The sequence below is a fragment of the Cyanistes caeruleus genome, chromosome 12 (assembly GCF_971803275.1).
Source record: "Cyanistes caeruleus chromosome 12, bCyaCae1.hap1.1, whole genome shotgun sequence".
Classification (NCBI taxonomy): domain Eukaryota; kingdom Metazoa; phylum Chordata; class Aves; order Passeriformes; family Paridae; genus Cyanistes; species Cyanistes caeruleus.
This window is the reverse complement of record NC_141712.1, coordinates 2338610-2352744: the sequence shown is the minus strand read 5'-3', so window position 1 is coordinate 2352744 and position 14135 is coordinate 2338610. Positions and strand designations below refer to the sequence as shown.

General features: G+C 52.4%; 1 protein-coding gene across 2 annotated transcripts in view; it reads left to right on the top strand.

Annotated features, from left to right (window-relative positions):
• Positions 1-14135, top strand: part of LOC147650797 (axonemal central pair apparatus protein HYDIN-like) — a 57018-nt gene that overhangs the window by 24228 nt on the left and 18655 nt on the right. For both annotated transcript variants that reach the window (XM_086847709.1, XM_086847710.1), the window contains exons 19-34: positions 136-374; positions 1525-1783; positions 2409-2552; positions 3872-4012; positions 4491-4807; positions 6381-6546; positions 7056-7154; positions 7858-8067; positions 8892-9020; positions 9769-9946; positions 10466-10623; positions 10955-11076; positions 12025-12161; positions 12799-12920; positions 13008-13199; positions 13593-13745. In XM_086847709.1, coding sequence (XP_086703835.1) covers positions 136-374; positions 1525-1783; positions 2409-2552; positions 3872-4012; positions 4491-4807; positions 6381-6546; positions 7056-7154; positions 7858-8067; positions 8892-9020; positions 9769-9946; positions 10466-10623; positions 10955-11076; positions 12025-12161; positions 12799-12920; positions 13008-13199; positions 13593-13745 — 2766 coding nt within the window. The remainder of the gene's footprint in view (positions 1-135; positions 375-1524; positions 1784-2408; positions 2553-3871; positions 4013-4490; positions 4808-6380; positions 6547-7055; positions 7155-7857; positions 8068-8891; positions 9021-9768; positions 9947-10465; positions 10624-10954; positions 11077-12024; positions 12162-12798; positions 12921-13007; positions 13200-13592; positions 13746-14135) is intronic.

Here is a 14135-nt window from a genome sequence, read left to right as displayed (position 1 = left end):
CTGCAGCTCAAATTTAGGGAAATGAAGCCTTTATGATTTTTATCCTCCCCTCTTCAGTCTGTCCTTTTCTTATATCCCACAAGAGATCATGGTGCATGGTTTCCATCCTAAATGCATCTTCTGCTTGTCTTACAGGCTGATAAACCCCAGTGCTTTGTTCTTGAAACCCAAGAAGGAGTGATCCCCGCTAGGGGTGAGGTTCCTGTGACTGTCACAGCCATCCTGGATGACACTGGGCATTTTGCTGACTCCATCCAGCTCTTCATCGAGAACAGCTTTTGCTTCAGCTTCTTACTGAGGGCTATGGGCACTGGCACCACAATTGTCACAGACAAACCACTGGCCCCAGAGCTCAACTTGGGATACCAATTCAGGTAGGAGATCTCCCCACTCCCACCTCTCCTCCTGGCTCAACAAGGAGCAGTTTTGCTGTAGTCCTTCAGGCAAGATCTTCTTCAGTGTTCCAATCCTTGAGTCCTTCCCTGAAGGCAGAGATTCCTTCAGAAACGTGTGGTGGCCAGTTGAGAGTTGTTAGATACCCTCAAAAGCCACTGGAAGGGAAACCAGTTGCTAAATGGCCACTGAATTGTCTTTAGTTGTAATACATTTATGTCCTCACTTGATCAAGCAGTGGTGTCACAGCTGCCCCAGAACAAAAGGTTCCCAAAAGGGCGCCCGGGTGAGGCGGTCCCTCCGTGGGGCTGAGGGACCAAGGGCAGATGGCCTCACAGCCTTCCCTTCTGAAATGGCACTTCCCAGGCAAGCAGGGCCCGGGAACAGAGAAACAGGAGGGCACCAACCCCCCCAGGAAGGCAGGAGCCCCCAGAGCAGTTCCAGGGCCAGATGGAAACTGCTGCTTTGTGTGGGGCCCGCAGTGCCACTGCCGCTTCCTCCTGCTGTTCCTGGGCCCTGCTGCTGCCCTGCTGTGCCCAGGGCCTCGATGGCTTTTTTGCTGCCAGCAGAGTTTGCAAAGTTCACTTCAAAACAGTTTCTAATTGCAAAATGAAGTTCTACAAATGGCTCTCAGTGCAAAACCAAAGCTGCTGCCAAGGAGAGGGGCCCTGCTGCCCTGGTTTCCTCTCCTGGAGCAGGCAGACGATTTTTACCAGCTTGCTGGGATCGTGCAGAAGCTGCCTCTGAGCTGGCTTTTAGAAATGCCTGCAATCATCCCCCACACACAAGGTCCTCAAGGGCAGCATCTCAAAGATTCACGGACAGTGTGGGGCACAGAGCAATGCAAAATACAGTAACAGTACGAATCAGCCCAGAACAAACATTTTGGAGGAAAACATCAGGTCCTGTTAGTCTCACCTTGAAAATGCTACATTAGCATTATAAGCAGATTTCTCTTTGCAATAATGACACCAGAAGGGCAGCTTGTCAGACAGTTTCTGGCCCACATTAAGAGCTGGAAATGAAGACAGTCCCCAAGTTATGAACACCTCAGATGGCTCATCAGGAGCAATCTGATGAGCAGGGAAACAGCTGCTCCCACACCATTTTCCATCCTGGCTTCTCTTGTAGCCACCTTCCCAGTACTCACCAGTTCCAAGTAACAAACAGGGGCCACCATTTCCATCGGCTCTTCTGGAGCGTGGAATGCTACAGGCCAGCCAAGAGGAAGGGCCAGAGCGTCTCAGCCCTCAGCAGCCCCAAGGCTGAAGATGATTTCGAGAGCCGCAGTCGTACGAGCGCCGTGTTCGGGCTGGAGCCAGGCTCCTGGCACCTGCAGCCAGGCCAGTCTGTGGCCATGGTGCTGCGAGGCTTCTCCCACATGCCACAGGTGAGGTCCCCACCAAGGGCTGAGCCTGGGGAGCCCTCACATCCCCTCCCCTGGCCTTGTTCCACAGTGCCTTGACATTTGCCTGGGGAAATGAGCAAGGCCCTTCAAGAAACTGCTTTAAGGCCGCACGTTTCTGTGGCAGCACCAGTTGCTTTCCTTGCTGGCCACCATCAGAGCAGCCAAGGCTTTATTGGGATTCCACAGCTACCAAAACCCAGTGCTGATCCCAAAGCAGGGCTGGAAGGAAATAATGCTCTTTTGGGGCAAACGGTGTTGCACGCTGAGTCGGCAAAGAAGGGCAGACAAATAAGTTACACTTAGACTAGGAGCACAAAAAGAAAGGGAATTCAACAAGTGCCAAGTGGTTTATCTGGGGTAAGCACAGATAAAACAAAAGCCATGTGAAGGGAGGGGAGTTCTCACAAGTGCCTTTTGTGGGCATTGGGGTGCAGTGTTACAGACAACTGAGTGCAGAATAAATCAGCTGCATCACGGCAAGAAAAGGAGGCAGTGCCCACTGTAACTGTGTGGCAGGAATAGGGGCTGTGCTGGGTGCTGAGCCAGTGCAGGGCATTTGCTGGTGCCCTGCCACCCTCCACTGGTGACAAGTGACTCTTGCATTCAGGACGTGAGGGATTACATGAGGTGTGAAGCTGTCGTTGGCACAAGCGTGGTGACAAAGAAGATCATAGAAACCATCATTAACTGCAAGTTCATAGATCCCTCTATAGAAGTATCAGCCAGAAAACTCTCTTTCCGGGTGGAGAAGGTAAGTCTCTGGATTGCATCCTGGCATTTAGCAGCATGGCTGAGGGGGGTGTGTCCTTGTGTTAAAGCCCCTCTTTGCTCTGCCTGAGGCACTTGGTCAAGTGAGTGAAGATGCTTTTAGAGATGAGACTGGTATTTAACTGCCCCAAAGTAAAACTGCAGTTACAGCTGCACTGCTGTGGGGATCATGGCCACTTGCAGAGAAATGCCAGTTTCTCTGCACACTGTAAAGGGAGGATTTTAAGGATCCTCCAAGGCACGATGATGTCTGTACACTGAAGCTGTAGGCAAGCTGGGGGGAAGAATGGAAATTTCTGTGAATTCCTCAGGCTAACGAGGAAAAACCCATCATCTCCTGTGTCTCTGCCTTCTCTGCTGTTGGCATGGATGCTTTAGGGTATAGCTATAAGGTATAGCTCTGTGCATTTCCCTAGGCCTCACCTGCTTCAAAAGACCCCCAGACATCCTGCAGTGATGATAACACTGAGGCAGAGCAGGTGCCCTTTAGTCTCTGGATCCCAGTTCCAGCATCATCTTTCCCTCTCCTGCAAGTTGTCTGAAAAAGAGAGTATGTTTCATGATTTGGTTTCTGTACTTTCAGGCCTCTCGTTTGGCTCCCAGGCTTCCACTGAAGTACAGAATCCCTGGAATGGGCAGTTCAGATGTAATTAGAAGCCTTTCAGCTCTCCCTGATTCTGCCTGGGTTCTGCTCAATGCCACACACACCAACTGATTGATTGCATACTATGGCACAGCACCTGTTTGATATCAGTACATCCAGAAGCAGTTTCCCAAACTCTCTGGTTTCTCTAAAGCATGCAGGAAGCCCAGCACAATGCACAGACAGGAAGGAAGAGCCTAGGCTGATCACAGCTTTGAGACCATACACACCTTGTCCCTGTAGCAGGAGCTGCAGGACACTTGTTGCAGACTAACTGCTTTTTTGAGGCTGCTAGAGCCAATAAGGTTGTAAGAAATGACAGCATGTGAGTGAAGATGTTCCAGTGCTGTTCTGCCCAATAGAGAGACAAAACTGGACACAAATGGTCTGGATTCACTTTCTGCTTTAGGTCTTGTTCAAGCAGCCACCTCCTCTCCTATTCCCTCATCTGTACATGGGAGTGGTGCCCTGTCCCCAGAGGATGCTGTGGTTTCTAAACATGACAAGCATCTGCTATAAAGAAACATCTCCTGGGAAAGTAGAAACAAATAGAAAGGATCAATAGCATGTGTGCACTTCTGGGGCTGAAAAATGTGAGATGCAACAGAAGCAGGAGGAGGTCTCTGGCTACTTGAGGCTGTTTTTCCTTGTTTCCATAGAAACCCAGTGATGTCCTAACTCTGCAGTACCAGCCTTTGGCTTTAACAAACACCTGCTCCCTGCCGCTCGACCTCGTGCTGGACGTGGAGCAGCCGTTCCTGGTGTGTGATGAGGACCAGCAGCCCCTCCCAGATGGCCAGGTGAGCAGCCCTGGACTCCTCCAGTGGGGCTGGAAGAGGAGGGATGTGCTGGTGCCTTTCTCTTGGGAGGTCCTTGAGTCAACAAGTTTATTGTGTAGCATCAGCAGTGGGCTGGCCTGAGCTGCATCAGCAGAGCTGCTGAAGGAATCAAAAGATTACCTGAATTGAGAAGTTCCATCCTGGCTTTAAGGCACAAGGAGGAGGGAGCAGGCAATTTGGTCTGGGCAAGCCATGCAGTAAAGGTGTCTCCTGGAAAGCATCCCAGCTCTCCAGCAGCCATCCCCTTGTATTGCTGCTGAGCACAGAAACGTGAGCCTGAGGGAATCCTGGACTGGACTGTGGTGCCTGCAGTCACACCCTTGCTATAAAGAAGTGAACGATGAACTGAGAAGCCCATGCTGGGGCCACACTTGGAGCATTTACTGTTTCATGCTGTCAGACCTTGGCATGTCATTAATTACTGTCCATCTCCTTGCAGCCTGTGAGAGTGGGTGTAGAGGAGACCTGCCATGTCTACATCGCATTTGACCCAGCTTACAAACTGGAGCTTCACAGCTGGAAAGAACAGAAGATTCTGAAGATAGACATGGTTAGGGACCATCCTTATGTGGAGTATATCGAGCTTTGGGGAGAAGTCCACTTCCCAAATCTCCGAATCCAGCCCAGCAGCCTGGAGTTTGGCTGCATCGTGGCTGGCACGGAAGCAGTGCGCTCTCTGAGGATGAGCAACTGCAGCCCCCTTCCTGTGGAGTACCACTGGGCATTGCAGGCAGACAGCCAGGTGCACAAGTTCAGGTATGTGCACCTTTGCCCTCTCCTCTTCTTCCTGCTGTCCTGTTTGTGCTTTGCAAAGAACAGAGCTGTTTGTCTAGGATCTGACAGACTGCTCTGACTTCTCCTTGTGCAAATAACACTGACCAGCTGTGCTCAGGCTGCATGCTCAGGGAATAGGTTTTCCACCAATTTGGTGCTGTGTAGCCCCCACAGTGGTTTCCCTTGGGATGGAAAGCTGGGGCCAAAGCTGCTTTCTCAGAGCTCTGTGGCCTGAGGCGATGTCCACCTTGATGAAGGGCTCCTAATCCCAGCTCCCACAGTGCTGCTGGAGGCCCTTTTGGGGGTGCCCTTTTGGCCCCTCTGCTTTGGGATGGGTCCTCTGTGCAGGAGCTGCTCTCTGCTCCTTGCCTTCCTCCCTTGCCTTGTGCTGGAGGATGCCCAGAAAGTCCCAACAGCAGAGAAAGAGCTACTCAGCACCTGGGCTGATGCAGAACATCTCGTTACCTTTCCTTCTTTTCTGAGACAACTCCTTTAGTGCCAGGGTGATTTCTTTCCCAAGGCTCAACTCTTGGTGGACACCTTGGATTCTTCACTCCCTTTTTTGGTGACACTTGTTACTCATTCTGACTTTTCCCCACTGCAACACGTCCCTTATGGGTTCTGTAGTGCTGGACAGCAGGACTTGTTCATCACACCATCTCCTGTCCCTGCCTCCCAGAGAGTTTCTATTTTAGAGTGAAAAATGCCATTGTCTGGGCACCATGGTCCTGGGAAGTTGCCTCAAACCATTGATTCAAACTAAAGGCAGTGGAATAGATGATATGGGATCTCTTGGGGGTTATGATGAGAGATCCTCTCATCCAGAAATGAAACCCAGCCTTAGATAAGAAGCCACAAAGCTAAAGACAGTTATTCTTTGGGGAGCAGGTCATTATTGGCACTGAATGCCTGTCTGGGAATGGAGCATTCAGGCCGTGTTTGACTGTAGGGGAGCTCTTGCAGCTCAGCAGGGTGACAGGCAGGCACAGCCCAACTGTGTCCTCACGTGGCATTAGAAACACAAGCAGAGTTACCCTGAGCACCTGCTTCAATCTAAAGTGGGGAATGTGACCTGAGCCAGCTGGGAGTGTTGGGAAATGCCAACCACCCCTGCCTGCACTGTCAGGGAAACATTCCTGATAAATACCTGGGAGAGCTGCAGAGTTTCTGGCATTGGGCATTGGCAGGGCTGTGCTGGCTCATCACTGCCTGGGTGTGCCCTTGGTGTCTCAAATCTCACTTTTTGCTCTCCTCCTTCTCTGTCTTTTCCTCTCCCACTGTGCTTTTTGCATCCTCACAAGGTGTTAATCCCTGTCCTCTGTAGTTCCTCAATGCAAGCAGTTGCAGCTGCCTGCACCACTGCTACCTCAGTGTCATCCCTGGGCTGGTTTAGAACAGACCTGCTCCAGCCTGGATTGGGAAGGGCTGGATCAAACCATTCCTGAGTTCAGTGCACCAGCACCCAGCCAGGGGCTGCATCCTGACCAGGAGCTCCTCATGCAGGTGTCCTTCCCTCCCACTGCAGGTCCCTGCTCACAGTTATGTTTTTTTCCAGGTATGAACTTTGCCCACCTAAATTCAGACCCTCACCACCAAAGTTGAAGAGTACCTGTTTGAATTGCTCAGCATCTCAATGGAGCCACTGCAGTATTAAAAATGTGGAGGAGCCAGACACAGACCTGCAAGAACCACAGGATCTTGGCCAATCTTCAAGAGCAGAGGTAGATTTTGTTGTACACCCAGTGCTGTGTTGTCTCCCCAGCTTGCCACCACCAAGTCATGCTCATGCTGACCTCCCTTTTTGCTGCCCTGCTGGTTTGTGCCTTGAGAGTGGGCTGGGCAGCGGGGCCTGTGGATGGACATGGGCTGTGTGGGAGGGAGGAGCAGGAGAGTTTTCCTTGGAGAAGCCTGCTCAGATCCTACAGATCTAAGCTCAACACAGATCTGTGTTGAGCGTGGGATTTTTTGGCCTTGTTCTCTTCACAATGTAAGATGAGGCTTTCATCTGCATCATGATGCTAAGACCTCCAGCTTCCTTCCCAGAGCAAGCTGTGATGAGTCCTGATCTCCATGTACCCTCTTCCCAACCCTGCCAGACCACCTGTTTCCAGGTGTCTGCTTTCACCTGAGAGCTGGTATTGCAGTGGTGGCCCTGAAGCTGTCTTCTAAAATGAGACTTTGCCAAGTGTCTCTCTCTTCCTCTCAGCATAGAAAATGGCTTGTTTTTCAGCTGCCAACATATATTCGTGGAAGGCATTACATCCCAGTGGGGCTGGCAGGATTCAGTCACTCCGTGGATGTACCATGGATTCCCCTCAAAGTGGAGAAGGTAAGAGGGAATCTGTCTCACTTCCACATTTTCAGTGTGGCAAGCAGGGCTGTAGCTGCCAGCCCCACTGGTGGCCCTCAGCATTGCCCACAGAGGGGCCTGGCATCCCTCCAGACCCATCACAAAGTGCTGCTGAAGCAACTGGTTATTGGAGAGGCCACGCAGGACATGCTGTAGGGAGGCCCAAGGACGCTGTGCAGCACCTGTGGAGGGCATTGCTCCCCCTGGACATCATCAGGTGGTCCGTAGGAAAGTTTTGCAGGAGCTTTTGCTGCAGCACCTTGAAAAAGCAGCAGATAAATCAGAGAGAGAGAGAGGGGAAAAGCCTCAGGAGTCAGATGAGCTGGGCTGGGGTCCTTCCCTGAGCTCCAAGAGCTCTCACTCTGCGTGTCCCGCTTTTCTAAAAGCAGTCATAAATGCTTTTTAAAGGCAAGTTGTGTGTCAGAGAGAATTTCTACTGCCAGGAGACATCCCAGTTCACTTCAATGTAGTGTATTACTGCATTGATCCGTGAGTATGGGAGAAGATTTTCCTCATGGTGCCTCCACTGGTCAGTGGCATGGATACAGGATGAGATCAGGATGATTCTGGCTGTGTTGTTTGAGGAATAGATCCCTCTGGCTACAGCTGCACTTTGCTCCAAGGTGCTCTTGTGCATCCATTTCCATGCTCAGCACCTCAGTCTCTCCTGTTCTCCGTGCAGGTTTTCAGGATCCTGCCGCTGTCGGGTGTGCTGCAGCCGGGAGAGAGACAGGAGGTCTTCTTCACCTTCACTGGCCACCTCAACACTATGGCCCAAGTCACAGCGCTGTGCCACGTGGAGGGAGGCCCCACCTACGAGGTGAAGCTGACCGGGGAGGCCTCACGTGTCAGCTTCTCCCTGAGCGCCCGGGAGATCAACTGCGGCTCCCAGGTACCCCACGGGTCCCCGGGCACAGCTCCTCGCCTCGCTGCCTTCCTGCCCACCTCGCTCCAGGGCTCCCTTCCCAGCCCCTTTGTTGTCTCTGGGGCTTGGAAGTACAACCTTTGTGGGACACATCTGGCATCCAAGCTGTAAAATGGCCGTCTCCAACCCTCTCCAAAATGCTGGGAATACCTCTTGTTCAGGGGACTTAACACTGCCTCCTGAGGCACCGCAGGGGGATGCTCTGGACGTCCCTCTGCTGATCCACTCCAAAAGCCTGACCTCCAAGGAGATGCTCTTGTCGAACGCTCTTCTTAATCCATGCAATAATCAGGGGAAGATCTTGGGCTTCCAGTCACTATAGCTGGAGACACTGTCCCAGAATGATCCCCACTTCACTCTTTTTCAGTTGAAAGCCCACAGCTATTTCCAGCTGCTGGCCCTGTCGGTGTTGCTCTGTGTGACTCCCTTGTTGCCTGTATGCTGCTTGCCAATACTTGCATGCAGGTGCCTTTTCTTTTGGAGTGCCTCCGTGCTGTCTCTGTTTCTCCTGGCTGCTGGTGACCCCTCAGAGGGCCTGTGTCCCCACAATGAAATGTGTTCATTTATTACTGGCCCTCCCATGGTTGTTGCCACACCTCTGGGTGCTGCCAGAGCCCCCTGGTCCTGTGCAGGTGCCCTGTGCCTGGGGGTTCCCCGGGTTCCCAAGTGCCCCCATCTCCTCTCTGGTCCCTGCTCCCATCATGTGTCTGCTTTCAAGGCCAGGAGAGAGGAAGGAGATTCCCAGCAGCAGGCCTGGCTCTGTAACTTCCCGCTCTCTGCCTTCTCTGCAGATGTTTAACGAAGTTCATCACAGCACGGTCATCCTGGCAAACACCAGCAAGATTAAATTCAACTGGGTGCTAGAACCCAGCACTGCAGACCAAGACCTGCCTGGTGTGTTTCTGGTCAAGCCCACCACTGTAAGTAGCACGAGTGACTGACCCCAGCCCTGTCAGGTGGCCCAGGAGAGTGTTAAAGGGACAAAAGAGGGGGAGGGGGAAAAGGGGGAAAAAGGTCCGAGGGGAAAACCCCAAACTCAGCCACGAGATAGAGAGGGCTGTAAGCAATTTCTTCTGGGGGCAGAGAAAGTCAAACCAGTGCTATTGAAAGTCAATAAAGCAAAAGGAACAGTGGTGGGTGCTTGGCTCGTGTGCTTAGCCATAGCCAGAGGCACACCAGTCAACACAACCACATCCATTATAGACCCTGGGTACTGCAACAGCCTAATACAAATTCACAAATGGTTACACATATTCAAATATTTTAACATAGTTCCTCCTCCATCCTGCCTTTTTGGAGCATGTACAGTTGCCCTAGTCCTGGTCATTTGGTACTTTTTGACACATTCAACAGGTTCCCATTAACTTCATTGGTTAAATGTTAATATGACAGCAACTCTTCCCCAACACTGGTATCACCACAAAACATTTGCCTTAAAAAAATTCTAAACTTTAGCAAAAATTCTTTGACAAAAGCCAACATTATAAAACACACAGTATTTACTCTAACAACTGTGCAAGGCAACACTATAATGTATTTATCACAAAGGTGATGTGGTCTGATGGTTTCTTCTAGATAGAGAACCTGTCTTGTCAGCCTGTCTGTCCCCTGAGCCATCCCCCATCAAACACTCTGATGTATTCCCTTCCTCCTCTGCCATTCCTGCAGGGCTCCATTGCATGTGGCAGGAAGCAAGTGCTGAGATTCTCTTACATGCCAGGAGTACCAGGAGCCTTTAGCAGGACATACCAGCTTAAAGTGGGTGACCTGGAGCCGGAAAAGATCTGCCTGAAAGGAGAAGCGTCCTTTCCTATGATCAGTGTCAACCTGCCCTGGAACATCAAAGGTGGGCACTGCCTGTGTGCCCCCAGGAAGGGCCCCTCTGGTTTTGTTCCCTACCAAATGCCCACAGGGCAGCTCATGCCCACCTGCACCAAGCCTGGAGGGCTGCAGGACTCCCAGAGCCACTCAAGCCATCTGACTGCTTTGTGAGTCTTGAGCAGAGGATCCCATGTGGCCTTTGTCCCAGGAACCATCCTGCAGAGCTTGCCAGCACATCTGGCAGGGTCCTGAAGGATGATGGCTGGCCTGAAAGGCTTGGGAAAGCTGTAAGAGAGGCTGGCAGGGCTTCTGGCAGGGTTGGATTTGCGTGACATTGCAGGGGATGAGATGTTCCTCTGTGGGGAGGAAGATGGGTAGGAGCGAACGTGAGCATTCCGAGAGGAGCAGCAGCATCCGCTTTCCATAGATGGCTTGAGGGATTTCTTTCTGGAAGAAAGCAGTGTTTGGGAGCTAGGGACTTCCCAATTTAAGTGGGATTGGCACTTTGCTCACACTTCTCTTGGTGGATGTTTTCTTCCTTCAGGAAATGAGAAACGTGGAAAGCCACTACGGCTTGCAGAACACAGGCAGCAATACAGTGAGACCCTGAAAATTCAGATCCCAGCAGCTCAGCCCTTAAAAAGTCCAGATGTGAAGACTGGGAAGCTGCAGCCCTGCATGCCTGGAGGCTCTGACATTGTAGTAAGAACAGCTGCAGCCCCGTTTGGCACATGCCACTGTGTCCATGTCGCCTGAGCCCCTTGCAGCCCACAGCAGTTTCCCGGTGCCCTGATGGCACTTGGGACCTCCCTGCCCACTTAGAACCATGTGTCACCTCAGCATTGCCCCTAGGGCTGCCACTCTGGCCATGGTCTCTCTGGGGGTTGGCTTGCACCAGCTTGTCAGACACCGAGCAGCCAGACAGGAGAACCCCACACCCCTCTCAACAAGAGCAGGGTGGGATCCTTTCTCAGGTGCAAACCTCGGGAAAGACCTTTGCTAACCAGACACTGTCTGTCTTCCGTTTCCTCAGGCAAACACTCGGCTGCAGATAAAGATGATCGAGAAGGCTGCTCTGGAGCTGCAGAAGAAGCTCACGTGCCATCCCCCAAAGACCGAGTTCCCTGACAAAAAGCTGTGCCAGAGCCTTGTCAAGTGAGTAGGGACTCCCATCCCCATCTCCAGGTGCCCCGTGGGGAACAGCCAGCAATGTCCCCTTCTCCTGAGAGCTCCTTGTTTCTGCAGAGCTGGGAATAGCCTGGACTGCAGCGAGGCTCTTGTCCCGGTGGCTGTGACACGCTGCGTGTGAGCAGCTGAGTGCCCTCCCTTCCCCAGCACCACGCTGAGCTTTGGACTCAGCTCCCCACAGCTGTGGGGTTCTGTCCCTAGAGCTGAGGGGACCCACTGCAGACCTTCAAGCCCTTCCAGACAGCATCAATTCTGTCCCTGCTGACTAGCTCTGAAAGAGACAATTCCCGGCTGATGTCTTGGTTCCAACTAACAGAGCACACTAAACAAAAGGAGGAGGGAACTGCACATGTCAGCAAACCCTTGAAAGCCCAAAATCAGATGGCTTGAATCCTGGTGGGGTGGCAGGGCTTATCTAATTAACTTGGTCTGTCCCTTTGCACCATCATGATGCAGCACAAGCAAGGGAGGCTTCAATTCAGGAAGATGCTCTGCAGAACAGATCAGGTGATCTGGCTGCAGAGCAGTGAAGATTTCCTGTGCAGGCAAATCTTATTGCTAGGCCCCAAAGCAATTTCAGGCTCAGGCTGTACACCAGCCTAAGTAGTTTCATTTAGTCCAGTGGAGGCCCAGTGGACTCACCTCTACTGGCTTTTCATGGCAGAGGAGCTGTGGACAGTTTCCATTTTAAACTAATTTTATTTCCAGGTACCATTAGTAGCTGATAAAACCTCGGACCTGCAATCCTCCTGACTTCCCAAAGTCATTGCCAGGTGGTCAGGCCATGGGTTTCACGGGCTTGAGCTGAGTTTTTGCAGCAGTGAATAAAGAAATAGCCACTTGATTTGTATCCTCCATCCACCTGGACATGGAGGCAGGCTGTGGTTTAAGGACTGTCCTTACTCCTCCTTGCAGAGTTGAGCTGCCCGAGTATGTCCTGGACATGGGCACTGTCCTGAAGGGTTTCACTGAGAGACGCACTCTGGAGATCACCAACCCTGGGCAGATCCCAGTGTCCTTCTGGGTCGATGCATCTGTCCTGCAGGACACAGGTAAGCAGTGCTGGAGACACTTCCTGTGGGCATGGAGGAGGTGTCTCACCCAGATTAGCTGAAGCCACTGAACTTGGGGAGGTTTTTCAGCTTTTTCTTCTCCCTGCCCCTGCTGGGAGCTTCAGAGGCAGAATCCTCCTGTCCAGCCATGCCCAGGGACCTGGCCTGCCTACAAGTGCCCTGACACTCCAGTGTGGGGCCAGATGGGCTCATCACCCTGGTCACCTCTCAGCATCTTCTGCCCTTGGCTCCCACGAGCATCAAGTTTCTTTGGGCACTCTGTGGCCTTGTTTTGTGAACCAGTGGTGTCTGCTGTGTTTTGGAAGTGCTTTGTTTGGAGTTCACACTGTCACAGCACTTGTATTCAGCCTTTCTTGAGGAAACAGCCTGTGAGATCCTCTGGTGGATCAAAAGAGGCTTCCAGAAGAGGCCTTGAGGCAAGGCTGCACTTGCATCACACAGTGGCTCGCTGTGTCGAGGGGCGTTCAGGTGCACTCTGAGTTTTTGTCCAGGTCACAGCACAGCCTGGGGTTTTTCCCAGACCTCTCACCAGGACAGCTGTAAGGCCTTAACGTGCTTCTGACACATTGCTTGTGTTTCCTGTGTATCTCAGCTGCTTTGTTTTCATCTGTTCAAGGTTTCAGCGTGGACCTGGGCCAGATGAAGAGTCTGCCCCACATGCACACCCTGAAGTTTGATGTGTGCTTTGAAAGTGCCCAGCAACCACAGGGTGACGTGGATGTGCTGCTGCCCATACAGGTACCACAGCTCTTGGGGCAGGCAGCAGGCTGGGCACAGCAGCAGATGTCACCTGCACCCTCTGCTGAATTCTCTGTCCTTCTACAGGTAACAAAAGGCCCCACGTCTCACATCCGCCTCCGTGCCACTGTCTTGGAACTGTCGCTCGACCTCTCCCAGAACACACTGCAGTTCCCCAATATCCTCGTTGGGCAGTGCCAGGTTGAGACAGTCCAGCTCTACAACGGGTTCCAAGTGCCCTGCAAATGGTTCATCACTGCCATCAAGCCTGTTACGAAGGTAAAGCACAGGCAGCACTGAACACACAACTTCTGGCTGGGTTTTCTTTGTGTCTCCTGCCCTTTCTGCTCCTGTGGCTGCCCAAGCACTTGGGTCTATGGCGTGTTTGAAGAAGTTTCTGAGGGTGTAGATCAAGGCTGGTTTTCCTAGACCTGTTCCATTAGCTGCTGCTTTGCTTTTGTGCCATCTTCAGCCATTCCTCCTCCTCTGAGGACAGCAGTTCCCTCAGCCTGCCCTGTCTACAGGTTTTCCCTCCAGCTCTAGGCTTTGGGGCCACACTTGGTTTGGCTGTGGGTGCTGTCAGCGCTGTATCAGTGTCTCAGAGCACTACAGGAACTGAGGCTCTGTCCTCACAGGCTGAGGAGACCTCACCCCATTGGTTTCTGTGTCCAGAGCAATCAACTCAGATACATGACACCAGCCCAAGGTCAGAAGCAGCAGGCACTGGAGGAAAGGCGCTGTCCCTTTGAAGTGACGCCCTCCAAAGGAACCCTTGATGCAGGAGCGTGGCAGAACTTGCAAATCCAGTTTGCACCCAAGGAGGAGGTGAGATTGGCAGCTGTCAGCCCAGGAGGCCTGTCAGGGCTATCTGGAAATGAGGGCCTGGTGCAGAGAGTGTGGGACGAGCTCTGCCTTCACAGGGGGCTTTCTGCAAGCGCCGTGCTCAGCGTGGCTCAGTTCAGCCCACAGAGCACTCCCGGGAGATGTGCTCTGAAATGCCCACAGGGAGCTTGCACAGAGAGCATCAGGGCTCTGTGGCTGCCTCTCGGCACAGGGGAGGGATGTGCCCAGCTCCCCTCAGCTTCCCCCTTGCCTGGCCCTGTTTGCAGCTGCGACACTCGGTGCAGAGCAGCTGCACACTCGCAGAGGATAATCCTGGAATGGCCGCTCTAGGCCCATCCTGCTGCACAACTGACTGGCAAAACAGCCACCAGA